General features: G+C 47.5%; 1 protein-coding gene across 6 annotated transcripts in view; it reads right to left on the bottom strand.

Moving 5' to 3' along the window:
- Window positions 1–600: 600 nt before the first annotated feature.
- Window positions 601–27,719, bottom strand: part of LYN (LYN proto-oncogene, Src family tyrosine kinase) — a 126,301-nt gene continuing 99,182 nt past the window's right edge. For all 6 annotated transcript variants that reach the window (XM_043601096.1, XM_043601097.1, XM_043601101.1 and 3 more), the window contains exons 11-13: window positions 14,244–14,397; window positions 11,487–11,618; window positions 601–2,089 (exon numbers count right to left, since the gene is read on the bottom strand). In XM_043601096.1, the coding sequence (XP_043457031.1) occupies window positions 1,887–2,089; window positions 11,487–11,618; window positions 14,244–14,397 (489 nt within the window). In that variant the 3' untranslated portion in view covers window positions 601–1,886. The remainder of the gene's footprint in view (window positions 2,090–11,486; window positions 11,619–14,243; window positions 14,398–27,719) is intronic.

The raw sequence follows: 27,719 nt of genomic DNA, 5'->3' as shown, positions 1-27,719 counted from the left end.
ACCGTAAAATGGCGAAAAGGAAGCAGAATTGAGAAAAGAAAAACAGGGCAAAGATAAACTTACTAATTTTCTAGACGTCTCTTTCTGCTTTAGGGATTCTTTACACTTTCTCTCCATAGAACATGCTGGGTCATACGTGTGACTTCTGAAATGAAATGTGAACAGGTGGGTGAATCAAGTGATCAGCTGTGCACACGTTCTATGGTGATAATATTCTCCCTCCGTGAATACGGCATTTGTGAATCAAGAACTTTAGAATATTTTAAAAAGGACGTTTAAAAAAGATTGCACAGGAAAAGTAGAATATTTTATCCCTTCCCCTAGGTACCCAACACCTAGGCGACACACACAAAACGAAATTCTAATGGTGCCTGCTAAGCCTATTTGAAAACAAATCCTATTTGGCCCCCATAAAGGGATAGCCAGACTGTCAAGTCCCAGTTTTCCTATCTGGAAACGCTCAAAGGAATGGAGGTAGAACTCGTCCAAGTTTTTTAAATGATGTAACTGTATGGAATCGCCCCTCATTTTCCCCCAACCGGTACTCATTTCTACGTTGACGATAGTTGGAAATGTTGGACACAAGGAAAAAGCTTGAGATGTTACTGGGCCAGGTGTATTCAAATAAAATCAAAAAAACCCCAGCAATATTAGGTATATACACAACAGCATAAGTGAAACACGATGTGATGTAGCATTTTCTATTCGAAGCTCACAGTAGAACAACTTAGTAAACAAGACCTCTCGTCTCCCTTGCTGCAGGAGCTCATTTGAGCCTTTCAGTCACTTCCGTTCCTTTCGCATCCTCGTATAAATAGTCCCACCCGCACCTTACACAATTTAGAAAAGATGGCTGAATCACAAAAATAGACCCAAATATGGCGTTTTTACTTTCTCGAGTACAACGAAAATTAACATTCCATCGTTAAAATAACGTTCAAATCATTGGAAGCAATAAAGAGAATTCTTATGTCTTAGAAGGCCTTTTGTAAGGCTCTGCAGAGATTAGAATCTTATTGTTTGACCCAAAGGACATGGTCAAAAAAGTCTCTCAGATAGGAAACTGGGGAATTGAAAAGCTGGGCCGTTAAAAATATTCCTTCTGAGGGTACAGCAGTTCCTTTGGTTCTTCTCTCTTTCCTGGGAGGTCTGGGCCAGCCCTGGCCGTCGGTGGGGTCTGTGTGGCGACACACGACATCTGTGCACACTCACAAACCACACACACTCCTATAGGAAACAGAACAGGAGAGCACGCTTCGTGTCTGGGAGTTCCCAGCCGTCTCCGTGGAAGGAAAATCTTTAACAGCCTCAGACTTTAGGGGCAGGGGAAATCACTGCAATCTGGGAGAGACCATTTTAACCTTCTGACTTCAGCTGCAAAACGTAACAGATCGGATTAGTAATTTTTTTTTTCTTTTTTTTCTTTTTAACAGATAAGCCAAGGCAGAGAGAAAATGCAAACGAGGGTCGTGATCTGCGTCTGGTTACTTCGCTTTTTAGGAATGAGTTTCACTCTGCTACTGTTTGAGATTCACTGCGAGGGCCTCTGCGCCCATGAGTCCCACATCGAGTTGTAAACAAGAGGCCGGGGTGGGTGCCTGTTGGACGGAACAGGTGGCTTCTTCTCCGAAGGCAGACGTCGGTCTAGCGAAGCAAGGTTGCCGGCTGGGTGCGGTCCGCGCGGCTGCCGGTGGGCATCAGCCGATGAGAAAGAGAATACTTGCCCATGTCGAGAGTGTTCTTCCTGAGTAACTTGGCCTCGCTTTCAGGAAGCAGGGCCGGTAGATGATCCTAGCATATGAAAGACTAGCACAACCAGCGACGGTCATGTTTTCCTCTCGAATGAGGCAGCCGTCCCAGCCGATGGCCACGAGCCTCCCTGGGCGTCAAGGCTGCTGCTGATACTGCCCTTCCGTGGCCGTGTAGAAATCATCCAGGACACTCTGTAAGTAATCAAACGTCGGCCTCTCTTCTGCCTTTTCCTTCCAGCACATTTTCATGATGTCATAGAGCTCGTCGGGGCAGTTCTCCATGCGGGGCATCCGGTAGCCCTGCGACAGGGCGGTCATCACGTCGGCATTAGTTCGCCCTAAAGCAAAAGAAATGTACCATTTAGCAACCTGACCGAGGGTCGAGCACTGGAGTGGTCTTTCCGCTCCCAGCATCCTACATCCACTCTTGAAGCGAGCTGTAGACGCTGTCATGGACTGAACTGTGTCCCCCACCCCGGCCCCCAAATACATTCACACGTTAAAGTCCTAGCCCTCCATCTCAGAACGTGACCACGGGGCAGAGATACGGCTTTGAGAGAGGTAATCAAGTTAAAATGAAGCCTTGAGGGTATGCTCTCACCCAATCTGACTGATGTTCCTTATAAGAGGAGATTAGGACCCAGAGACACCAGGGACATGTGGGCACTGAGGAAATGCCACGCGAAGACACAGCGAGAACATGGCCCTCTCCAGGCCAACGAGGAGCCTCAGGAAAAGCCCAGCCTGGCAGCATCTTGTCGCAGACTTCCGGCCTCCAAAACCGTGAGAAAACTCCTTTCTGTGGTTTGAGCTATTTAGGCTGTGGTACTTCGTTACAGCAGCCCTTGCAAATGGATAGGGAGGCTAAGGAGGGTTCGGTAAGCAACTAAATAACGCGTAACTTTTACTACGAAGGGGATCAAGACGGCATTCGGTTTGCCAGAGTGAAAACGGGCAACCAAGAGAAGCAGAAGACAGAGCAGGTTCTTTGAATGACAAAAGGATAATGGACTTGACTGGCCTTAAATGATCTAGCCAAACCCAATTCTAACCCTCAATCTCCATTTCTTTTGCTGTATTTTTTCCAACTTCTACCTGTAATACACATACCAAAAAAAATCATCCTCGCGTACGTTATCTCGTACCAACGTAGTTTTTTCAAATCAGCTTTTCAACGTAAGTTTACTAAAGGAAGTCAAAATCCTTAAATCAGCCAGTCCAGTGGATTATGTCCCAATCATGAAATTGTCCCCTAAAAAGACTTCAGTGCAGAGCTCACACTGACTCTAGAATGTGTATGTTCTTAACGTCCGGTGAGGGAAGGGGAGTGTTCGTCGTGTGAAGGGTGGCCTTTCATGTGGGCAACTGTCCATCTTTGATCCTGAGAACAGCTTTAAGGAAGAAAAAAGAACATTTCCCTCCGTGTTTGAAATGGGGTATCTACATCTGTATGTTTTGCCGACTGTGCGGATACCTTACCGTGTAGGGAAAAAGCTGAGTCATGCAGAATGTTTCCACGTAGCATCTGATACCCGGCATACGAGGCATTCCATTCATTACAACAATTTCCTTTCCATTAGCCATAGGTTTTACCAGGGGCGGTCACTGAGAAGGTTCTAAGAGATAGCTAGAAGTGAAAGGTCTTTGACCAGATTTGAAACAGAGCCTTCTTGTGAATTTATTCTCTGATCAGTGTTTCTCAAATTGTGGGTCACTACATACATTTGATTTGAGATCAACAAATTGAGCTTTTTTTTTTTAGGGAGCTACCAGTTTTTAAAAATACATTATAACAGAATAAAATAGAAAAGATCAGAATGCCCCGCACGTAGTAAAAGTTAGTGCGATTTTGTGAAAACTTTTGTTTTGTTTGTGGAGCGGACTTTCTGTTTATTTCTTACCGTGGGGCATGATCGGCGACCTTTGAACTCCTCTGCCCTGAACTAACCTTTCTTTTTCTAAGGACACAATGACTGAAGGCTCTGCATGGATTTTAAACCCTTGAAAGAAGACATCATTATTTCAGTCTTGGAAAAGTCCTTGTCTTTGAAATGGAAAGATCCAAGCCAACCTTACAATAGTTAGGATCTCCTGAAAGTTGTTTATTTACACGGTGAATTAATTTTGCTCAAATCTTTTGAAACACTAGCTTCAGATATTTGTGTAACAGGAATGTTCTAATGGAAAGACTTCAACTTATTCTCATTGCTTGAAGCCAAGGGACCGATGTGCACCACTCTATTCATTTGGGGTTCCAGTCTCCATAAATTATGTGACTTCGGCATTGCTCTGGCTCTTGTAACTAGCCAAGCTCACTTGGATAAATTTCAGGTGAAATCTCTGTATTTGCTTCTACCTGGGCATTGGGTGAGGCTCTGCGATCCTGGCAGGAGGATTATACCCAGGATGATAGAAAACGGCAGCTGGACCAGCAAACTTCTTAGGAATACGTTTTTCACTTTTTTTAAAGTTTATTTGTTAAAAACATTTTTTAAACATTTGTTTATTTTTGAGAGGCAAAGGGAGACAGAGCACAAGTGGGGGAGGGGCAGAGAGAGAAGGAGACACGGAATCTGAAGCAGGCTCCAGGCTCTGAGATGTCAGCACAGAGCCACTCACGGACCACAAGATCAAGACCTGAGCCGAAGTCGGACGCTTAACCGACTGAGCCACCCAGGCGCCCCTAATTGATTTATTTTGAGAGAGGGAGAAAGCGCAAGTCAGGGAGGGGCAGAGAGACAGAATCCTAAGCAGGCTCCATGCTGTCAGCACAGAGCCCGATGCGGGTCTCAAACCCACGAACCATGAGATCAAGACTTGAGCCAAAGTCGGACACTTAACCGACTGGCCACCCAGGCGTCCCCTCTCTTCTGCTTTCCGCCTGGAGAAACCCTAGCTGAATAAACGGTCAGAACGTGCCCACAGAAGAGATGATTTTCTAGCCCGCCCCCGCTTGGCTCACTGCAGAGTTTTCTTTCCTCATTCTCCTTTGTTTTCCTAAACTCTGAAGAACTCTCCATGATGCAGATAAAGGCCAGGTGTGCTCCATCCTGCCTGAGGGAACTTGACTTGATAAGAGGACCAGAGAGAAATCTGAATGCACACGTAAATCAAGAAGCACAAGGAGGCTATCGAATGACCAGTCTTATGGAAGAAAGGGAGGGGGGCAGGGAGACTTCAACCAGACCGCAAGGTTAAACCTGATACTTGGTCCTTGCTCTGTTGTGTGAGGTTAAAGAAAGCAAACACCCATTGGCTGGTGACGGAAAAGCTAGCACTAGGCTCTGAGAGATGCAGAGATGATTAAGACAGAGTCTTGTCCTCAAAGGGCACGCAGCCGAGAACAGAAAAGGAATGGAGAGTTAGCAACTCTCTCCCCTCTGAATGGGGGTCCAGCAGGCCCCAGAGACCATGAGTCTTTAGAGACAAGGGGCCCTCTGTGCGTGTGAGCGAGGGAGTAGCAGCTGCTATGGGACCACAGCCTCCCACCCCCTAATACTTCCAAAAGGGCAGTTTTTTTTCTCTTTCTTTTGAGCACCGTCTGTGACCAAGGTGAGTATTCACAGCAGATGAATTCCCTGATTCCAATTCACACGCTGGACGTGTCCGGTAAGAAACAGCCAGGAAAGCGCCTGGGTGGGGCCGTCGGTTAATCGTCGGACATCGTCCGACATCAGCTCGGGTCACGATCTCACGGTTTGTGAGTTCGATTCCCCGCGTTGGGCTCCGTGCAGGCAGCTCGGAGCCTGGAGCCTGCTTCAGGTTCTGTGTCTCCCTCTGCCCTCCCCCCCCCCCCACACACTGTCTCTCTCTCTCTCACCAAAATAAACAAACATTCAAAAAAGAAACAGCCAGGAAAGACATGATGCTTCAGGAAACTCTGTCATTTTCAAACTTCCTTTTTCTTTGTAAGAGCAAAGCAAAACAAAACCCCAACCACAAAGATCCCCTCTATTTTCTTTAGAAAATTCATATATGAATATGATTGCAGTTTGCTTTTAGGATAGGGAAGTAAGGATCTTTTGCCCCACCTCCTCCCCCTCCCCCGTTTAATGTATCCTAAAACACAAGGAGAACAAGAAATAGAGACTTCAGCTCTGCATTTGGTGAAACCGGGAGACACTTGTCACCCGGAGGCAGACGTGGTCTGGGCCAGGGGCAGGCACATGGAAAAGAAGTACCTGGGCGAGAGGATCACCACCAACAGGCAGGATGTGTCCTCCCGGCACGCCCTGGGGAACTCCCACACGGAGTCACCGCACACTCAACAGAAGGGTGATGTTGGTGGCCGCAGACAGACTGCACCCGGAGCCTGCCTGGCAGGTGGCCCACGTTAGCACTGGAGAGACTGAAGGCGACAAGCCAGCCCCCGTGGAGGTGGGGGTAAAGTGCAGACTGAAGGACTTAGGAGGAAGGCTGAGGGTGGGAAGACGGGACCCTCCTGACATACACCACAACCGGAACGAACCTTGAGGACACAAGCCAGACGCAAAAGGGCAAATGCCGTATGATTCCATTTATCGGAGGTACTTGGACTTGCCAAATTCAGAGACGGAAAGTAAAACGGAGGCTGCCAGGGGCTGGAGGGCAGGGGGCTGGGGACTTACTACAGCTTAGGTCCGGGATGATGAAAAAGTTGTGGAAATGCAGGGTAGCGATGGACGCTCGACAAGGTGAGCATACTCACTGCTACCGAATTGTGCACTTGAACATGGTTACCATGGCAAACCTTACTCTGTGTATATTTCACGTACCGTGGCAACCATGGTTACTGTGGTTACTCTGTGTATATTTCATGACAATAACAAAAAAATACAACCACAAACAACCACAGAAGACGCTGAGGCCCCCTCCCCAGTGCACCTCCAGAGTGCTGACAGCCAGGCTGGTCCCCCACAGGCAGGACCTGGAGATTCTCTTCTGAAGAAACTAAATGTTCCCAGAGAACAGACCTGAAGACACTGTCCCGGAAGGGTGCTGACTGGTGAGCCTGGACCACCGCAGACCTTCGTTCCCGTAAGACCCCTCATCAAAGGAAGGGTGGGCAGATAAAGCCTTCGAGCAGTACCAAAGGGCAGGATGACAGAAGCCACAAACAGACATGAGCCTCAACCTCCCCGTACGTGATCCAGCAAGAGAACAGAAAATGGGGAGGAGGAGTTTCGAGGAAGCTACCTGTGAAGATTTCCCAGAATTTACGGCCGCAAGTTTCCAAGTAGAAAGGACAAACAGTTACTCAGAGTAACATAATGACCAATGACATTTCAGGGAGATAGAAAGATCCTGAGTTCTTCCATGGAAAAACAAGGGGATTCGGGACACAGGATGGGATTCGGAAGCCATCCGCTGTGGCTAAGCCACTTAGGAAGGCAGATTCGGCGGAGGAATCTGTTTAACATTCTAGGTGAAAGGTTTGCTGTACGAGCATTTACAACATAAGCAAATTCGATAACGGTACTTACTTAGTGGTTTAATTTTATTTAGGTCGCGAGTCTCTCAAGAAAAAGCCCCATTCGGGAAGAGTCCTAAGTATGAAGTACAAGCAGAGTAGCACCTCTGAAGCCTCAAATTTTCATGACCGTGATAAGCTGTCTTTAGTCATTCAGTGCTCACGCATCAATGGGAACAAGAGAATGTTTGACAAAAACCATTTCTCACCGCTCTGAGCCCAGGGGGGCTAAGAACTCTAAAACACAATAGAAAATTGTTGAAATGGACTCACAGTAATTGAAAACAAAGGATTTGGGGGATCTGCCCAAAATAGGATTAACAGGTACAAAAACCTGTTTGTAAAAGGTGTGTTAAGAAAAAGGCCTTTCCAGAAGTTCCTGCCTCCTCAATGTATCTATTTCAACACAGAGAACTGAAATGGGAAATGACACTCCTACCATCTACCCTATACTTAGTATGTGACTACTAGCATTTTGATTTTACTGATCAGAATGGATTTGTACCTTTTATTCTCTTATTCCCAGAAGTTTGTTCTATGTGGGTGATAACCAGTTTTGGAACCCAGTCAACATGTGTTTTGGTACACCTTTAATTGTATCTGCATGAATATTTCTAGAATGTCTCTGTTCAGTTCAGCAGAAATTGATAACAATGGTTCCCATGGGGGCAAGGGGGGTTGTACGGCTGGAGGTTAGGGATGAAAGGCACACAGAACTGCCACCATATACTTCCCCGTAGGTCTTGAATTTAGAACCATGTGACCATATTCCTACTTAATGGTAAGTAAAATGGGGAACATTTTTACTTAAGAGAGACTAGTATGAGTATAGTATTTTGAATTCTGAGCAACAAATTTAAAAAAAAAATTTTATGTTTATTTTTGAGACACAGAGAGAGAGAGAGACAGAGACAGAGACAAGCAGGGGAGGGGAAGAGACAGAGAAGGAGACACAGAATCCGAAGCAGGCTCCAGGCTCCGAGCTGTCAGCACAGAGCCTGACGTGGGGCTCAAACTCACAAACCATGAGATCGTGACCTGAGCCGAGGTCGGATGCTCAACCCACTGAGCCACCCAGGTGCCCCTCTGAGCAACAAAGATTACAATGACTAAAATTCGTGAAAGTGAATGTCTTTGAGGAGCATGAGGCCAGGGAGGCAATTTTTCATTAGAAGTCTCTCCATACCACCTGGTTTTTTGATGAACATCTATTACTTGAGCAAGAATTGAAATATTTAATAAAGACGTAATTTTTTAAAAATTAGAAACATCAGAAGTTTATCAAGAAGAAAATTAATATAACCTATCATTTTACTGCCCAAGGATAGTAACATTTTGGTATATTTCACCTTCTGGTCTTTTATTCATTATTATTTTGTTTATTAATGTTTATTTTCGAGGGACAGAGTGTGAGCGGGGGAGGGGCAGAAAGTGAGGGAGACACAGAATCTGAATCAGGCTCCAGGCTCCGAGCTGTCAGCACAGAGCCCGACACGGGGCTTGAACTCACGAACCGCGAGATCATGACCTGAGCCAAAGTTGGACGCTTAACTGACTGAGCCGCCCAGGCGCCCTGTCTTTGATTTCTTTTCAAATACATGTTCACTTTATATCTGACTTCCTTATCTCCTTTTTGTTCCCTCCCTTTCTCTTATTCCCATTAATTTTACAAACCACTTTAAAAAAAGTGGTTTCTAAACCACTAAAAAAAAAAAAAAAAAAAAGCATCTCCAGCACTCTTCCAGGTAGAGAAAATATGCCCAGATAACCCAATTATCAGTGGGGTCTCTCTCCCACAAGAAGTTTTATAGCAGTGATGGATATGGCCTGTGTTGGCAATATTCACCAATTTCCATGTTACCTGTGAATCAAGTCCTCTGATATTTAAGTAAATAGGATTGTTCAATTCTGTTCACATCTCCTAATGCTGGAAGCTCTCATCTTCTACAACCCTCACGACTGGAACACCTCACCAATCCAGAGTTCCTGACAGTATCTCACATCCCCTGTCCTTATAGGGGACAAGCTATCTGGGGGACAAGCTATCTGGGGGACAGAGCAATCAGTGCTTTCTGGTTGGTCTTACTGTATCCCCCCCCCCCCGACATTTTTCTACTGCTTTACTTTTCTTTTCTTTTTTTTTTTTTTTAAACATTTTTAATGACTTTTTTTTCCCCTAAATATTTTTAAATCCTGGGCATTGAGCACAGTGAATGAGAACAAGGTATTCTTGGGGTTCAGGCCTTGGGGTTCAGAAGCAGCTCTGCAAGGGGCTAGTGATTCAGTTTTGGGCCCGAGTCTCCTCTGAGCCTCACAGGCATCGCCTGTATGTCGCTGTGGAGCATGTCCTACGTATCACATATTATTTTATGAAGTCAAATGTTTATCTGATCAGATTCAGATTATACACGTAATCTACATTCTCTCTGTATAGATACAGATCCAGATGATAGATACAGGTATGTAATGTCAGATATCAGGATTGATCCAGAAATATTTTCCTTGGGCACCTAGGTGGCTCAGTTGGTTAAGCAAAAGGCTCTTGGTTTCAGCTCAGGTCACGACCTCGCGGTTTCATGAGTTCGAGCCCCACGTTGGGCTCTGCACCGGCATCATGCAGCCCGCTTGGGATTCTCTCTCTCTCTCTGCTCCTCCACACTCACACTGTCTCTCTCAAAATAAATAGATTAAAAAAAACATTTTCCCCATTTTATAGTAGCGTTTTCATTCACTTCGGCATCTAGAGTGGGGTTGGCAGCCAGAATATGAAACGTTGGTACAAGAAGGAGTTCATGGGATGGTCAGCCCACCACCTGAGGCTCTCCCCTCCCTGGTCCCCTGGTCCCTGACTTCTCCGTGGCTCATCCCAAAACCACACTGAGGGTGATCAGGAGCACGAAGGCCATGTTGCTACTCTGTCCACAAGTTTTTCTCATCCATAGCACGGTGTCTGTCTAGACGTTAAATGGCACGTCACTTCGTTCATTCATTCATTCATTCATTCATCCGGCAAATACTCACTGAGACCCAAACCACGGGGCCTCAGGAAGTCATACAGTGGCTGTTTCCCCTGTGGGTCACCGGGCCCTCCAGACAGCCCTGTGGCTCCCTCCTCAAATTGCTGAGTCCCTGCTGCCACCAGGATCACAGTAGACAACCAGCTACCCTCCTCCCCTACTCACTGATCTTTAAGCCACTTCATAGCCCACTGCGCCCTCTGACAGTCCGTCGCCCAGTTGACTGTTACCAGTCCCTTCCTGCTAGGATAGCAGCTCTCAGAGGCACAGGAGCTGTGACTGTGGCATCCAAGCACCTCGAGGTGCCCTGCGCCCTCAGGTATTTTTTTTGAATGAGGGAACGATTGAAACATTAAAGATTTAACTGTAATTTCATCGTATCATCGATTTTGCAAAAAGCCGAACATTAACAAAAATGCGGAGGCTTTGGGAGAAATCCTTCTTCCTGCATATTCAGGCATGGATCCTGGGAAGAAAGGGCGGGCCGGCACAGTCTGGCTCCAAGGGCTTCGGGTGTTAGGAATCTAGAGACACTGAATGGATGGCCTCACATTCAGTAAGTTACAGACTGGGAAGATCTTTCACCGAGAAGCAGAGGTGGTCCCTTCCTGAAGAGGCAGAGACTCCAAAGTACTTTATACAATATAATCTGTTTCAAAACTAGCCAAAAAGCATTGTAAATCCTCACTGTTGTGTCTGTTTCCTCCTCTGACAGGTGCACTGCCGAGGAAGGGCACCTGTGTCCAAAACGTCCTTCCTCATAACAGCAATGCCTAGGAGGGTGCCAGGCGCCTTCCAGGCATTAAGTGGTGGAATTAATTAGAAAAACAAAGGGAAGGGGCGCCTGGGGGGCTCGGTCAGTTAAGCGTCAGGCTCAGATCTTGATCTTGTGCGTATCGGGCTCTGTGCTGACAGCTCAGAGTTCGGAGCCTGCTTCGGATTCTGTGTCTCCTTCTCTCTCTGCCCCTCCCCTGCTCCCACTCTGTCTCTGTCTCTTAAAAAATGAAATAAAATGTTAAAAAGAATTTTTTTAAAAAGGGAATACACATTCAATCAATACACATTCAATACACATCAATCAATAGGAAGGCAGGGAAGTATCTAAGCCTATTTCAGAACACTTTCCACTAAAGATAGTCACAGTCAAGTTCTAGCACAAAGGGCTTATTCTTAACTTTTGGGATGGGTTTATTTTTTTATGCCTCCTGCCCTTTGGCTTTTTTTTCTTCATGGGTACTACTCGAATGAAAATAGGTAAGCAAACGATACCTGGGTAGGGAATTTTCCCGTAGGTGACGATTTCATACAGCAGAATTCCAAAGGACCACACATCAGACTTAATCGTGAAGCATCCAAAGTTGATCGCTTCTGGAGCCGTCCACTTAATGGGGAATTTGGCACCTAAGGGAGAAGACATGTGTCACTTGGGCCTCTGAGCTGACACGAAAAAAGTCATGGGCCTGTGGCCTTCATACTTTCCTTCTCTGGGGGAAGATTTTAATCATTTCTTTTGAATAGAGAGTGCCTCCATACAGTACAAAACAGAGACAGTAGAAAACATCATACTGAAAATAGTCGCCTCCCTCCCCTGTGTCCCTTTTGGGCATTCCCCTTGTGAGAAGCAAAGCTCCTTGTGCGCCCTCCCAGGGACATCATGACGGGCCCACCTGAAACAAAAGAACATGACACGGAATGTATAGGCATTTATTCTTCGCTCACATATTTGTCCCTCGACACCGGTCTCCAAAGCATACATCTTCAGTGTTCAGATGGTCACTGGACCCATTCTATGTTTGTATGGAATATAAATAATCCCTTGACGCGCACATTCTGGCGGGCAATCTCTGTAAACCCACACGAGCGGGAATTTTAGATACGACTCCAAATGTCCAGGTCTCCTGCCTTCATTTGCTCAGAGCAAACATTACTACTTGTGGGAACTGAGTAGCATAATGATCTGCCCAGAGGGAAGCAGTAAGGACACCAGGATTCTGGAATTTCTTGAAGTATCAGACCCAAGTTGGAAATCTGAACTAGAACAGTAAGGACAGGAGACGGCCCTGCAGAACAGCTAGGTCCTGCACACAGGGTACTCACTCTAGCACGTTCTGGCGACTAACCCCACAGGGCTGGGCAGCAGCAGGGGGGATGGGGGGGGTGGGGGGGGGAGGGGCAGGGTGTCTTGAGGTGGGTGGGGGGAGGTCAGTCCTGCCCAGCGCGCCCTGCTTTGAATCCCAGGTCTGCTGTTTCCAGCTTGGTGTGACCCTGACAAGTCACTTAACTGTCTTTAGGCCTTCTGGGCACCTGTATCTCTCCGTCTCGAACCTGAGGAGACGGAACCTCCCCAAGGTTGGTGCCAGAGTCAACTGGGTCGATCTGCGTGCTTGGCACAGGCTAAACATTCCCGTTGCCCTGAAATGGCTACTATTTAATTCTAGAACCCAAGCTCTCTGTGCTAAGCCACCTGTCTCACACGAGAACAGTTAGTTATTTTTGTGAGACACCAGTCTCGTCATATCCAACAAAACCAGTGGAATATATTCCGGCTGGTGTAGGTCGAGGCTACCCCTCCTGGGTTCGGTTCTTGGCTCTCCCACTTACTATGAGGCCTTAGCAGCTGCGAATGTCCCCGTGGCCTGACCTAGAAGGTGGGAAGGGTGATGATAGGACAACAACGTGGCATCCTACATCGCCTGCCTTTTCGCTGAGGACAAGTTATCACCCAACCTCAGGGGGGAGCCACCTGAACCATGATGGGCACAAGAGACGCTAAACGGATCGAAGCGGTGTTTCCAATGCACTTTTTTTTTTTTTAACATTTTTTAACATTTATTCATTTTTGAGAGACAGAGAGCACAAGTAAAGGAGGGGCAGAGACAGAGGGAGACACAGGCTCTTAGCTGGCAGCACAGAGCCCGACGCGGGGCTCGAACTCACAAACCGGGGAGACCACGACCCGAGCTGAAGTCGGACACTTAACCGACTGAGCCCCCCAGGCGCCCCTCAATGCGCCTTTATAAATCCAGTAGACGTCTTCCAGAAACGGCACGCGTGTGTTTCCAGGAAAATAAGCCTTGTTTAATCATTTTTGGGAATGTCAAGAGAATGCTTGGCTCTACAAAGATATGCACGCAACTTTCGTGAGTGAGACCTTCAGGATCCTCAGACCTTTAGCAACACGGAAAGGCGAGCACAGCCCCAGACAGAGCCATGAGCCAGCTTACTCTGTGCGTTTTAGTACGTGTAGAAGAACATGGAACGTGGTTAAATCAAAGGGGTGTACTTTTGTAGCATTACATTTACTTCTCCGTGTGCCATACTTTCCAAGTTTTGATTCGCAATGGAAAGGCCAGAATACAGGATACAGAATTATCGTTACAAATGTTTTCTCCACAGTTAGGAACAGTGTGCTTCGTTGTTTGGGCAAAAAGCTTTAACATACAATTAGCAACAAAGTCTAATCTTTGTTTGCCAAGTCTCTCTTTGTTTTCCTTTGCTTAATTGAAATACAGATGACAACATTTATAAACTTTACACACAGTGTGTGGAGTTAATCAGGAGAGTAATTTTTTAAAAACGATTATTAGAATAGACCCACAAACAGCAACTATGGTACATTGTGAACATTTTACCAAAGGAGTTCTTTTCTTCTTTTTAAAAATTTTTTTATAAGGTTTATTCATTTTTGGGGGGAGAGAGAGAGACAGACAGACAGACACAGAGGGCGAGTGGGGGGAGGGGCAGAGAGAGAGGGAGACAGAATCCAAAGCGGCTCCAGGCTCTGAGCTGTCAGCACAGAGCCCGACGTGGGGCTCGAACCCCCAGATCCCGAGATCATGACCTGAGCCAAAGTCGGACGCTTAACCAACTGAGCCATCCAGGAGCCCCAGGAGTTCTTTTTTTTTTTAAATGATGACTATTGTAATTGCTTTGTAAAAGAAAAGAGAGAGAGAGAGAGAGAGAGAGAGAGAGAGAACCGAAATAAAACGAAACAGCAAGACAGCTGAAGCGGTGAGGACAACATACCTTCCCTTGCTGTGTACTCATTGTCCTCGATCACGCGAGCGAGCCCAAAATCCGCAATTTTGCACATGAGTGACTCAGAGACCAGAACGTTCGCTGCTCGTAGATCTCGGTGGATGTAGTTCTTCCTCTCGATGTATGCCATTCCCTCTGCAATCTGCAAACAGAAAAGGGCTCTCATTTTCCGTTGAGGGCAACCTACCACAGAGGACCATCAGGAAAACCAAAAAGACTTACAAGTTCCTGAAATCCTTTCCCGTCTATTATTCTGAGCTTTCAAAAATTTGAAAACCGTGGGTAGGCGGGCGCCTGGGAGGCTCAGTCAGTTAAGAGTCCGACTCCTGGTTTCGGCCCGGGCCGTGATCTCACTGCGTTGGGCTCTGTGCTGACAGGACAGAGCCTGCTTGGGATTCTCTCTGTCTCTCCCTCTGCCCCTCCCCTGCTCACTCTCTGTCTTTGTCTCTCAACTAAACAAACAAATAAATACAGTGGATAAATTACAACTGCTATTTTGAGTCCTTTCTAAAAGAACTGCCCCCACCCCAAATCCCCAATGATGGTTGAAAAGGGCCATAAGGCAAGCTGAGGGCCAAGCACAAGCTAGCACAACCCCTCCACCCGACCCCCCCCCCCCCCAACACACCCCGGTGGGACGCGTGTGATATTCCTCAGGCACTCCTGGCTGTCCAAGAACAAAGGAGAGGACAGAAAACAAATGGTTAAACTGATCACGTCTCCATCAGTTTACAGATATCTCATCAACAGCCTAATCTCCAGGAAATGATTATGCTTTGCTAAATGGAGAAACAACCTTAGCTGACAACAGCTAGGCCTCCAGTCACCTGTCAATCCTCTTCAGCATACGGAAATCACTTTGAGAAGCCTTCCCTTGACTTTACCTCCCCCAACCCCACAGTATATAAGCAGTCATTCTGCGCAACCCCAGGGTTGAGGTCCTGTCCTCACGCCTTAATAAAATCACCTTTTTGCACCAAAGGTGTCTTCAAGAATCCTTTCTTGGCCATCAGCTCCAAACCCCACCATCACCCCAAAACCCCATCAACAGTGACCACGTCTCAACCGGATTTTTGTCATAGCTACGTGTGTTGACGTTTCCTAATGTGTGGGGTATCTTTTTTAAGACCCCCACTAAATTCTTGCACGGAGCTACACGGATGTCATGATCCCCGTGCTTCAAATGAGAAAACAGAGCTGGAGAAAGGGCCATGCTCACACAAGGAAATTATCAGGGTATTAAGAACAGGATGTCCTTGGTCAGCAAGATCCTTGCTGTCAGGTTCATCAGCAGCCCACAGGGCCGGTTCTCCAAGCTCTCCCCGCACTGTCGATGACCAGAGAGCTTCACCCTGACAATAAAGCACGCTAACAGGAAAGAAGCAAAGATTTAAACAAAACTGTAGGAAAGCCAGGGAGGTGAAACTACTACTCGCAGAACTAGGTTTTTAAGGAAATCCAAATGAGATGTTTAGGGAAAAACATTACCAAATTATAAAGATAAGGATCTGGAAGGAAGGAGGGAAGGAAGGAAGGAAGGAAGGAGGGAAGGGAGGGAGGGAGGGAGAGAGGGAGGGAGGGAAGGAAGGAAGGAAGGAGGGAAGGGAGGAAGGAGGGAAGGAAGGGAGGGAGGGAGGGAGGAAGGAAGGAGGGAAGGAAGGAAGGAAGGAGGGAAGGGAGGAAGGAAGGAAGGGAAGAAGGAAGGAAGGAAAGAAGGAAGGAAGGGAGGGAGGGAGGGAGGGAGGAAGGAAGGGAAGGAAGAAAGGAGGGAAGGAAGGGAGGGAGGGAGGGAGGGAGGGAGGGAGGGAGGAAGGGAGGAAGGAAGGAAGGAAGAAGGAAGGAAGGAAAGAGTGAAGGAAGGAAGGAGGGAAGGAAGGAGGGAAGGGAGGAAGGAAGGAAGGAAGGAAGAAAGGGAGGGAGGGAGGGAGGGAGGGAGGGAGGGAGGGAGGAAGGAAGGAAGGAATCAAGGATGGACAGAAGGAAGGAAGGAAGGAGGGAGGGAGGGAGGGAAGGAAGGGAAGGAAGAAAGGAGGGAAGGGAGGAAGGAAGGAAGGGAAGAAGGAAGGAAGGAAAGAAGGAAGGAAGGGAGGGAGGGAGGGAGGGAGGGAGGAAGGAAGGGAAGGAAGAAAGGAGGGAAGGAAGGGAGGGAGGGAGGGAGGGAGGAAGGGAGGAAGGAAGGAAGGAAGAAGGAAGGAAGGAAGGAAAGAGTGAAGGAAGGAAGGAGGGAAGGGAGGAAGGAAGGAAGAAAGGGAGGGAGGGAGGGAGGGAGGGAGGGAGGAAGGAAGGAAGGAAGGAATCAAGGATGGACAGAAGGAAGGAAGGAAGGAGGGAGGGAGGGAGGGAAGGAAGGGAAGGAAGAAAGGAGGGAAGGAAGGAAGGAGTGAAGGAAGGAAGGAGGGAAGGGAGGAAGGAAGGAAGGGAAGAAGGAAGGAAGGAAAGAAGGAAGGAAGGAAGGAGGGAAGGAAGGAAGGAGGGAGGGAGGGAGGGAGGGAGGAAGGAAGGAAGGAAGGGAGGAAGGGAGGAAGGAAGGAAGGAATGGAGGATGGACAGAAGGAAGGAAGGAGGGAGGGAGGGAGGGAGGGAGGGAGGGAAGGAAGGAGCTGTATCTGGTGAGCAGATAGAGAGAAAGTTCTAATTAGGATCGCGTCACATAGGAATGAATGTATTCTTCTGGATTCTATTTTGAAATCCAAGAGTCTCAGCTCGGAGGGCCTTTCACCCCTCATCCACTCGGTTCAAACCCCCTTTCAGCAAGGCCAAGCCGCTTTGCCAAGGTGTTGTTCCTTGTTACCGGCTGTGCTTCTGCTGGACCCTCTCCTGGAATGCCTTTCCTCCCCTTCCCTCAACCCCTCTGCGATGAGTTCTCGTCACTCTCTGCCCACCGTCAAGGGTCACCTTGTACAAAACCACGTGCTGGTACCGATTAGAGCTCGGTCTTTATTTTTACGCTGTTTAATGTGTTTATCATGTCAGGCCTGCCAGACAGTAAACACCTCCAGGGCCGAAGCCACACCCTGTACCTTTTCTGCTTTCACTTCTATGTCCTGGAACCTTCCTTCACCAAACCTCTTCTCAGAGCTTTTTACAAGCAAGAGCGGTGCGTGTGGCCCTTGACCAGGCAGGTGGCGTGGAAGACCCAGCCTACGTGAACCCCCACCGGGTGAAGTTGGAGTCAGGTCCCTGCTTGGCCAGCCTGGCCAGCCCTCACTTCCGTGAGGGCCCAGGTGACCTCATCCCTCGACAGAAACGCTTTAGTCCTCTGTGTGAGTCTGGCCGGGTCACTCCCTGCTCAAAGCCAGCCTCAGGCCAATGTCTGAACTCTGTAACCCCGCCACTGAGGCCCCGTGTGACCGGCCCCTGCTCGGCCCTCCTGCCTCCTCACCACGAGCAGCTCCTGTCCCGTATCCTGGTTCCCCAGCTGCCTCTGCTGGGCACATTCACTCTGGTCTCTTTGGCCTGGCCAACTCATTCTGAGGGCCTCAGTGGGGATGTCACTGCCTCTAAGAAGCCTTACCCAGCTCTCCTCGGGGAATGCTGTGGTCCCAGGGCTCTCTGCTCCTCACCTGTTTACCTACGAGTCCTGCGGGAATATAAATCAGGGCAGGCGTAGGGTGTGCCCGTTTCTGTTCCTGGGCCCTTATGTAACATTCCAGTAACTATACGTAAACCGGGTCAGGAAGCCCAGCGAGCCAAAGTTGGCTACAATCTCAACCTGGGCCTGCACCGCAGTTGGCCAGAGCACTCAGGAAGCAGATGACCCACACAGATGTGCACTGGTGGCGTGGACAGAGCTTCTAGAACATGGTACCAAGTATCCACACCTCTCTGGCTCTTGGGGACAGATTTTGATGACCCATATGTTATTAAAAAAAAAAAAGGCAATAATTATCCTTGCCCTTGGAACTTTAACGAGGCTGAAAGGAAATTTCTTTCCCAGAATCATACCACAGGTTAATGTGATGGTCTGGAAGTCAATTTAATTTCCCTTGTGTACGTTTAGCAGTTAAAATGAAAGCTTAACCCCTATGCTAGTATTTCTTTAAAAATGGTTTTCTTAATATTTATTTATGTTTGAGAGAGAGAGAGAGAACATGCATGAGTAGGGGAGGGGCAGAGAGCGGGGGGACAGAAGATCCGAAGCAGGCTCTGAGCGGACAGCAGTGAGCCCGATGTGGGGCTCGATCCCACGAACTGGGGGATCGTGACCTGAGCCGAAACCAAGAGTCGGGCGCTTAAGCGACTGAGCCACCCGGGCACCCTTGACTTGACCTTTATGTTTTAAATCAGATGAAGAGATTCTCTCATCATCCCGGACCACGGCAGCTTCACAACGCCAGGCCCAGGGATGTACAAACACGAGAGGACCTCAATTCCGCAAACCACCTGCTGAGGCTAAAGCGGCAATTAAATAGGTCTCTTCTGTCCGTGTGCCAATTCCCGACTCTGTATTAGAGAGTCTGGGTGTGAAGCTACTGGGGAAATTTGAAATACAGAGCACCTCCATCATCTAAAATGAGAACAGTCACGTAAAAAGATAACGTTGGCGATGTTTTCGTGCTCCTGGTTTTAAGCGAACTGATTTAGGTTTGGGTGTGTTTTGCATTTCTCATGCTCTTCAGCTCAAATAGCATGACAAACGTACATTTCTTGGTTCCTCTTTCTGTACCTTCAGTGGAAATATATGAGGGTGACATTTCTGCCTTTGGGGGTGTGTGTGTGTGTGTGCACACGCGTGTTGTTCACTGCTGTCCTGGGAGGGCAGTGAGGAATTATTAACTAAGATAGTGAGCCCCTGGGATCCCAGCCTGGGCCAGTAGCCCAGATGGGCTCTGGTGAAATTCCAGGCATCTAGTACCTGGTGAAAGTTCTAGGCACGGGGGCGACATTAAACATGCTGTTTCCCGAGTTAAAGGGCAGGTGTTAAATAAGCAGGCTTTAGGTCTCATGCAATGCAAGTTTTTCCGAGAGGCCATTTGAATGTGCTGTTAGAAGAAAAGACATTGGTCATCAGGGGTCTGCCAATCAGCTTTCAAACATGGGGGAAGTCAAGGGGCTAAAAATAGGTGTGCAACCAGAGAAAGAAGGGGTTATCAAATGTTCTGACCCCAAACACACTGGCCTATTTTTGCTGCTGGTGTGAAATAGAAAGTGTCCTCCCTCCCAACCCGTGTACCCTCCCTGGCCCACAACAAATCAGAAGGCGCCATGTCTTCCAAGGGCAGGTGACCCGGCCGTGTTGGCTGGTGGGTGAGCTGGATTGGGGGGGGTGGGTTTCCGATCCTCACCCAGCATCTCAGAGGGTCCTCGCGGGCACACTCGACGGGGCGTTGCGGTCCGTGGGTGTCTACGTTCTGGTACATCCACGTCTACAGATGTGGTTTTACAGACACACACACGTACACACACAAATACAACACAAGCGCAGGGCGAGTGTTCAGAACTCTTAACAGCCTCTGCTCCCTCTGCCCATCATTTTCTACTGCAAACAAACACATATACACGCACGTATGCAAAGTGGGGACGGAACACAAAATCTAGAGTCCTATTTACTTTGCAAATACATTTTTTTCCCCCCAGGGTACAAGGTCGGAAATCACACCAAACTTTTCAGAAGCATTTGAGCTGAGTTCACTCGTTTTTAAATTCCTGCTCCAACAGTAACATTTAGGTAGAGAAAGTCTGTGTGTTCCTCTTCCCCAAAGGAGGCGAAAACATGGCAGGCAGCTCAGCAGACCCTCTCCACACACCCCTGCCTGGGCCGCTCTGAGGAAGGCCACACGGGTCCTGCCCTTTTCAGTGACCCGTGGCTTCCATCATCAAATACATTTATGGAGACTCGAGTTGCCAGTGACCGACTCGCGGCTCTCAGTACAGCTCTGCTTGGGGCAGAAAATACCTAATGACTACAGGCTTTGGGTCAGTATCAGAGGCTTATCTCATGTGGACTACAACTCTGGAGGGGGAAAAAAAAAAATCTCAATTATGTTCTTACATACCAAAGCAGAGCTCAAATAAACCTTGCAAGTGACCTTCCTTGCTAGCAACTGACCACAGAGGTCACGCATCTTTTCCTGTTTTTCTTAGAAGCCCCATCAGCAACCAGCATCCCAGCATCCCACACAGGACTCACGCCCCCCTCTCCCCCGCCCGCCTTCCAGTAGGCTCCCTCCGGTTCACAGGCTCTGAGCCTTCAGTAGCCTTCCCAGGCCTGTGCTCTGTGGATGGTCTGCTGGGCACACACACTGGGCTGCTTTCACCAGAGAATCGGAGTGATGCTTTGGACAGATAACAAAAGGCTCGTGTGGATGGCCTTGCTCTGGAAGTCTTGCTCCGGTGTTCTGTTCGTCCTAATTACTATCACTTTCCTGAGAAATTGGCAAGGAACAGGCTATCTGGCTTAGTGAGTCATTTTTTATTTTAATGAGGAAGAAGCCTGCATTTGAATCGGATGACGGAGGGAACAAAGGAATGGAAGGAGCCTGATTGAGGGACTCAGTGTGATCTCTCAAGCAAAGCTAAAATCTGCCCCAGGAAGTTCCAGCCTAAATGAGAAACTGGAACTGAAAATACAACCTGTCTCAGAATTGGCTGGTTGGAAAACATGTGTCATCTAGACCAGCAACGAGAGAAATTCAACAAGCAAAGTGCCCAAAGGCAGGAGAGAATAAAAAAATCTGGTTTCCTTATGCTTTACCTGTCCTATTAGGCATCGGTAACTTCATTCTTTAGATAGGCATTTCCTTCCTACACTTGGGAAAAAGAGGATTCCGATCACTAATTACTTTCAAATGCCCTAGGGGGCTCGTGAAATAATGGTGGGGATAGTACTAATAAGCTGGAATGGAACAAATGAGGAACTGAGTAAAACCTAGGGTCTGTATGAAGGGTCCTTGTAACAGGAAGCCTCTAGAGTCCATCCCAACTGACCTAAAGACCATTTAATGACATGAAGACAACAGGGAGCTTTCAAACAGAAAGCTTAAGTGAGAACACATCCCCTCTGTAGTCCAAATGTGGCAGCACGTGTCCTACAGCACTCGATGGTTTTATAGAAACACTCCTCTACAAATATTCATTGATCTTTCTATACTGGATTCCTACAGTCTTTAATGTGTAGTTTGGATGGAGGGAGCACGGAGCTCACCCCCCGCTGGGTTTTGGGTCAAAACTTCCTAGAAATTTTGTTTTAGCTTTATTTGGTTATTATAACGTTCTTCTTTATTCTTCCCTTTCGAGCAAAACTGCTAAGAAATAGTGAAGTCTTTTCCTTTGATAACGATGGTGGGGACGGTGACGATTATAGCTACACGCTGCTTACTCTGCCCAGGCATCTGGCGAAGCATTTATTATACTCCTTAAAACAAGCCCACGAGGCAGGCGATATTCGCGGTAAGGATGAGGAAGCGGAGTCTTGGAGAAGGTAATTTTTTCCTGGATACACTTGGGTTTTAATCCAAGTCTGGCTGGTCCCACCACCTGCGCTCTGAACCCTTCATCCAGACGGGCATCTTCCTTTACCAAGAGGTACACGTAGTGGAATGCTCACAAGCAGGTAAAAGGAAGGAAAAGAGAGAGAGAGAGGAAAAAAACCCAAAACTAGATAACTGAGAAAGTGGCCAAGTTAAAGTTTGCAGTCTGTCCGACTTCCGTCAGAGCTCTCAGATGAGGGCAGTTTGGCATATGCGAACTTGGGGCTCGTAAGTTTCCTGTGACCGGTCAAAATGTAATCAAACCGACAGCAAGCAATCAAACCGACATCAGACTTTCCATGGAGACAGTTTCGTTGAATAATCATACTCAAATCAGCAAGTTTCCATGAAGGAGACTCACCTTCTTTAGTGAAAAAGGAAGACAAATCTGTCAACTAATTCCCATAGAGGTTTTCTTGAGAGAACTTTAATTAGACTACTTCACGCCCATCAGGATGGCTATTGTAAAGACCAACAAAGAGACACCAAAGAAAAACAACAGAAAGTAACAAGTGTTGGTGAGGATATGGAGAAATCTGGAACCCTTGTGCACTGCTGGTGGGAATGCAGAATGCTACAACCATATAAGGAAGACAGAGCGGGTATTCCTAAAAACATTACCACACAAACATGGAATTATCCTGGGATCCACCGATTCCGCTTCTGGGTACATACTCCCCAGATGAAAAGCAGATATTTATACAATATCTGACGGATATTTGTGCACCCCTATTCACGGCGGCATTATTCACAATAGTCAAATGGTGGAAGCAACCTAAGAGTCCACCGATGAGTGAATGGATAAGCGGAATGTGATCTATACATACGACGGAATATTTAGCCTTAAAGAGGAGTGAAATTTTGACACCTGCTACAACATGGATGAGCCTCGAGGACATTATGTGAAGTGAACTAAGCCAGGCACGAAAGGGCAAACGCTGTCTGGTTCCACTCATGTCACGGACTTAACGTAGTCAAATTCGTAGACACAAAGGAAAATGGTGGCTGCAAGAGGCCAGTGGAAGGGAGAACGGGGAGTTGTTTGATGGGTATAGTGTTTTATTTTTGCAAGGTGAGGGGCGCCTGGGTGGCTCAGTCGGTGAAGTGACCGATTTCAGCTCAGGTCATGATCTCGCAGTTTGTGAGCTCGAGCCCCGTGTTGGGTTCTGGGCTGCCGGCTCAGAGCCTGGAGCCTGCTTCGGATGCTGTGTCTCCTTCTCTCTCTGCCCCTCCCCCACTTGTGCTCTGTCTCTATCAAAAATAAATAAATCTAAAAAAAACTTTTTTTTCTTTTTTTTTAATTTTTGCAAGGTGAAAAAAGTTCTGGAGATGGACGGTGGTAATGATTGCACGGCCCTGCCACTGAGCTGCGTACTTAAAAATGGTAGATTTTCTGTTCTGTTTATTTCACGCGCCCCTCTCCCCCACAGCTATAGTGGAAGCCTTGCACCGTCGGGAAGCAGGACCGGAGCCCAGCAAAGGCTTTTTGCCGCAGGGAGCCCAGCACAGCACTCGTCACCCACCCGCCTGTGGGTGCAGCTTGCTGATCAAGGTGCAGCTTCCCGGTGGCTCACCAGGCAGGACCGAACCAAACTGGGAAGCAGGGAAAGCTCCTCCCCGATCACTTCTTCGCCTGGGGCAGCTCCTCCATCCGGCGACTGCGACCACCCACCCAGGGCCTGGCGGGAAAGAGATTACCGACGCTGCCTCAGGACACAGTTGGGACCGATGCGACTCTGCATCCTAAGCTTTAGAAGGACTCAGCTGGAGTTCAGACAAGATGGGGCTGGGATTCTCCTCAAAGCCTCCAGTTTCCCACTTGGCAAAGTGGGGCTAATATCAGTAACAACCTGGTAAAGTCCAGAGGAGATTGAGAAGAGAACGGAAGGACGTTCGGCGCAAGATGACGACTCTCGTCACTGCTACGCTCCTCCTCCTGCTGCTGCTGTTAATAACAGAAAAGACCAAAATCCAGATGTGGCTCCTAACGGTGACATGACAGACAGCGGAGCGGATTCCGTGGAGCCCAGGGACAGTGGCAGGAAGCTGCGGCACAGGGCGGAGTGTGGTCCCCGGCACACCGGCTCGAGGCTCTCGGCTTTGGCCGACTGGACGCGAGCGGCCTTGGCAGAGGCTAAACTTGAAGACGCTGCCTCCGCTCGGGGTGGGCAGCGAGCTCCCTCCCACCAGCTGCCCGAGAGGGTAAAGGGATGGTCCGCCAACGACGCCCCCACCCCCCACCCCTGCCACGAAAGAGACTGGCCAGTTCTGCACACTCAGGACAAGGCGGTGAATCAATGACACTGGGGATCAGAAAGCTCCTTTGCTTACCGCCCCCTCTTCCGTCATCATCAGTTTCGTCGGTACTACTGTGCCGTAAACGAGCTACCCCCTGATCTGTGGCTAACGAGCCCCGCTCCTGCTGATCGCTTTGAAAAGCAAGCAGATTTTGAGAAGGAAGCAAATGGTTCACAACTTATCCCGCCGCAGTGGGAGGAAGTGAGAAAAGAGCCCAATGGGTCTTGTTTCTGAGCTCGAATACCGATTTCCTCTGAGGTGCGATGTGAACCAACCCAGATGGTCCCCCCGCCCCGACACCTCAAACTGAGAAACAATTCACTCTATTCATTGCCACTGGGTCTTACGTGTAAGTGAGGGATCAATAAATTCTACTCCTGAAGCCAATATTACACTCTACGGTAACTAACTAGTATTTAGATTGGTTTTTTTTTTTTTAATGTTTATTTAGTTTTGAGAAAGAGAGAGAGACAGAGTGCAAGCCGGAAAGGGGCAGAGAGAGAGGACACAGAATCCGAAGCAGGCTCCAGGCTCTGAGACGTCAGCACAGAGCCCGACGTGGGGCTCGAACCCACGAACTGCGAGATCATGACTGGAGCCAAAGTCGGATGCTCAAAAGACTGAGCCACCCAGGCGCCCCAACTAGAATTTAAATAAAAACTTGACACAAACCAAAAAAGCCAAATTTTGCTCAGTGAAAACAAGCTGTGAATGTCAAGAGACATAAAAACATTTATATTCTGATCTTGTTATCTGGCTAGTGGGCAGGGGATGGGCAGGGGTTCTGTGGTAAGGAAACAAAATGAGTAAAGGTTTGTCCCCAGAAATGTTTTGTATTGTTATCTATATTAGGGAAGAATTGGAGGTTCTTCATATGGGAATGTTAAGGAAATCATCGTATAATCATAGGAACAGAATATTATGTTGTAAAGGCACATACATTTTTTTTTTAATTTTTTTAAACGTTTATTTATTTTTGAGAGAGAGACAGAGCATGAATGGGGGAGGGGCAGAGAGAGAGGGAGACACAGAATCGGAAGCAGGCTCCAGGCTCTGAGCCATCAGCCCAGAGCCTGATGTGGGGCTCGAACTCACGGACCGTAAGATCGTGACCTGGCTGAAGTCGGACGCTTAACCGACTGCGCCACCCAGGCGCCCCAGCACATACATGTTTATAACGTGATATTTATTTTTAATAAAAGGAAAAATTATTGGAAAATATATTGGAAAAATACTGAAAAATATTCAGTCCAATACATACAAAACAGCACAGAATTTACAGTACAAATCTAATGCATAATTAGAAATAATTAAAATGGATGGTGAGGAGCTAATAGAAAAAATGAGCAGGAAAAAGGTTCTTGACCTCATCTATGTTAAATAAACATAAATTACAATAATGAATGCTAAATCTGATCTATCTGACTGGATTGGAGAATGCTAACAATACCAAGTTTGGGCAAGGAGATGAGACAAAAGATACTCTCATTTTTTGGAAAGACTTTCAGGAGTAACTATCAAAATTTTAAATGTACACACACTTTTGGTAGATCTACAACCTACAATTAATTTCATTTTTTTAAATGTTTTATTTATTTTTGAGAGAGAAAGAGAGATGGAGAGAGAGATCGAGAGAGAGAGAGAGAGAGGGAGAGAGAGGGAGGGAGAGAGAGGGAGAGAGAGGGAGGGAGGGAGAGAGAGGGAGAGAGAGAGGATTAGAAGGTGGGTTCTGTGCTGACAGCCTGCTTGGGATTCTCCCTCTCCCTCTCTTTCTGCCCCTCCCCTACTCACGCTCTCTCTCGGAATAAATAAGCTTAAACAAAGAATGAGGGGGATCATTCTACACTGATACAAAAATAGCCAAGATACATCAAGCTACGGAGTTGCAGCATATTGTACATATCATGCATTTCCGTGGGGACCGGGAGGAATGACCATAACCAAGGCTGGTAACTGGAATGATGCATTAGAATCGCTAAAATTGGGACTGAGGAATCGGGGTATAAGGTTTTTAGTTTCTAAGCTAGAGTATACTTTACTTTGACTTTTCTTCTTTTTAAACCCATTATCAATGCAATGCTTAAAAAAATATCATTAAACAAATAAAACTGAAATGCAGCATAAGAACACACGAAAAAGCTTATAACAGGAAAATGGCATCTGAATGCTATGTTTTCATTTGTTTTCAATATTTCTATCAGAAACGTGCACTGACTTTTTTCTTAATGATTATTTATTTTGAGACAGAGAGAACAGGGGAGGAAGAGAGAGAGAGAATCCCAAGCAGACTCCAAGCTGTCAGCACAGACCCTGACGTGGGGCTCAAACTCATGAACCGTGAGATCATGACCTGAGCCGAAATCAAGAGCCGAAAGCTTAACCGACTGAGCCGCCCAGGTGCCCCTGCACTGACTTCTACTAAGCAAAACAACCTCTGTTAGAAAAAAAAAAAAAAAGATCTGATATGGATCACATTTTCCAAGAATTTCCCAGAGCATGAATACCTGTTCTGTGCTACGTCCGCTTTGAAAGACTTCTAGGATTACTCACTAGGTACGTATTCACATTTATACAATCATATCAATACGTGGGTATGCCCCAAGTTAACAGAAAGCAGCTAGGAATGTACTTGGGGGGGTCCAGTCACTTGTAGCTTCACGAGGATGCCACCCCCAGAGGACACTCTTCGTCCACTACAAGAATGGAGATCACTGTCATTCTGAGGCGGGGTTTCCCACTTACACACAGGCCAGTCTGCCCGCTAGGAGCCTGGTCCTGTTCTGGGCGGGTGGCAACGAAACAGCGTCCCTGCCCTGTGGGGTTTACTTCCAAATGGGGCAGACAGAAAAGAGCACATCGGCAAACAGCCGTCCCCTGTTGTGGGACAGCTAAGCACGGAAGAAAACACAGAGGCGCGCGTGCTGTGTTTCAACTCCAACGACGCACTTTAAAGAACTTGAGTTTGGCTGGGTTGGCAAAGCGTGGGCTGTGGCTCTGGAACTAATCCCCGACTTCTCTTTCCTGGGACCAACTGAAAGCAGCCTGTGATGAGATCTGATAAACTCCAAATATACCTGAGACAGAGGCGCTGTAATCATTGTATTTACGTTTCTTTTTTTATTTCTTTTTTATTTTTATTATTTTTCTTTTTTCAATATATGAAATTTATCGTCAAATTGGTTTCTATGCAACACCAGTGCTCATCCCAAAAGGTGCCCTCCTCAATACCCATCACCTGCCCTCCCCTCCCTCCCACCCCCCATCAACCCTCAGTTTGTTCTCAGTTTTTAAGCGTCTCTTATGCTTTGGCTCTCTCTCCCACTCTAACCTCTTTTTTTTTTCCTTCCCCTCCCCCATGGGTTGCTGTTAAGTTTCTCAGGATCCACATAAGAGTGAAACCATATGGTATCTGTCTTTCTCTGTATGGCTTATTTCACTTAGCATCACACTCTCCAGTTCCATCCACGTTGCTACATTTCAACCCTTTTGAAATAAGCTTCCAAAGTGGCCTGTGTTTATCAACGGAGCCGGTGAAGGTCTGCTCTCCGCGATGGCTCCTGTCCCTTTTCCTTTTCCTAAGGATATGGGAGGAGGGGGGAGCCGGAAAGGCGGAATCTTAGGAGAAAGCTGTCAAGTATTTGGTTCACCGGGGGGAATTCTTCTGTGCCTCACGACTGGAGAAAATAGTTACTGGTCT

Source organism: Prionailurus bengalensis, chromosome F2 (genome assembly GCF_016509475.1).
Source record: "Prionailurus bengalensis isolate Pbe53 chromosome F2, Fcat_Pben_1.1_paternal_pri, whole genome shotgun sequence".
Classification (NCBI taxonomy): Eukaryota; Metazoa; Chordata; class Mammalia; order Carnivora; family Felidae; genus Prionailurus; species Prionailurus bengalensis.
This window is presented reverse-complemented; position numbering and strand designations above follow the sequence as displayed.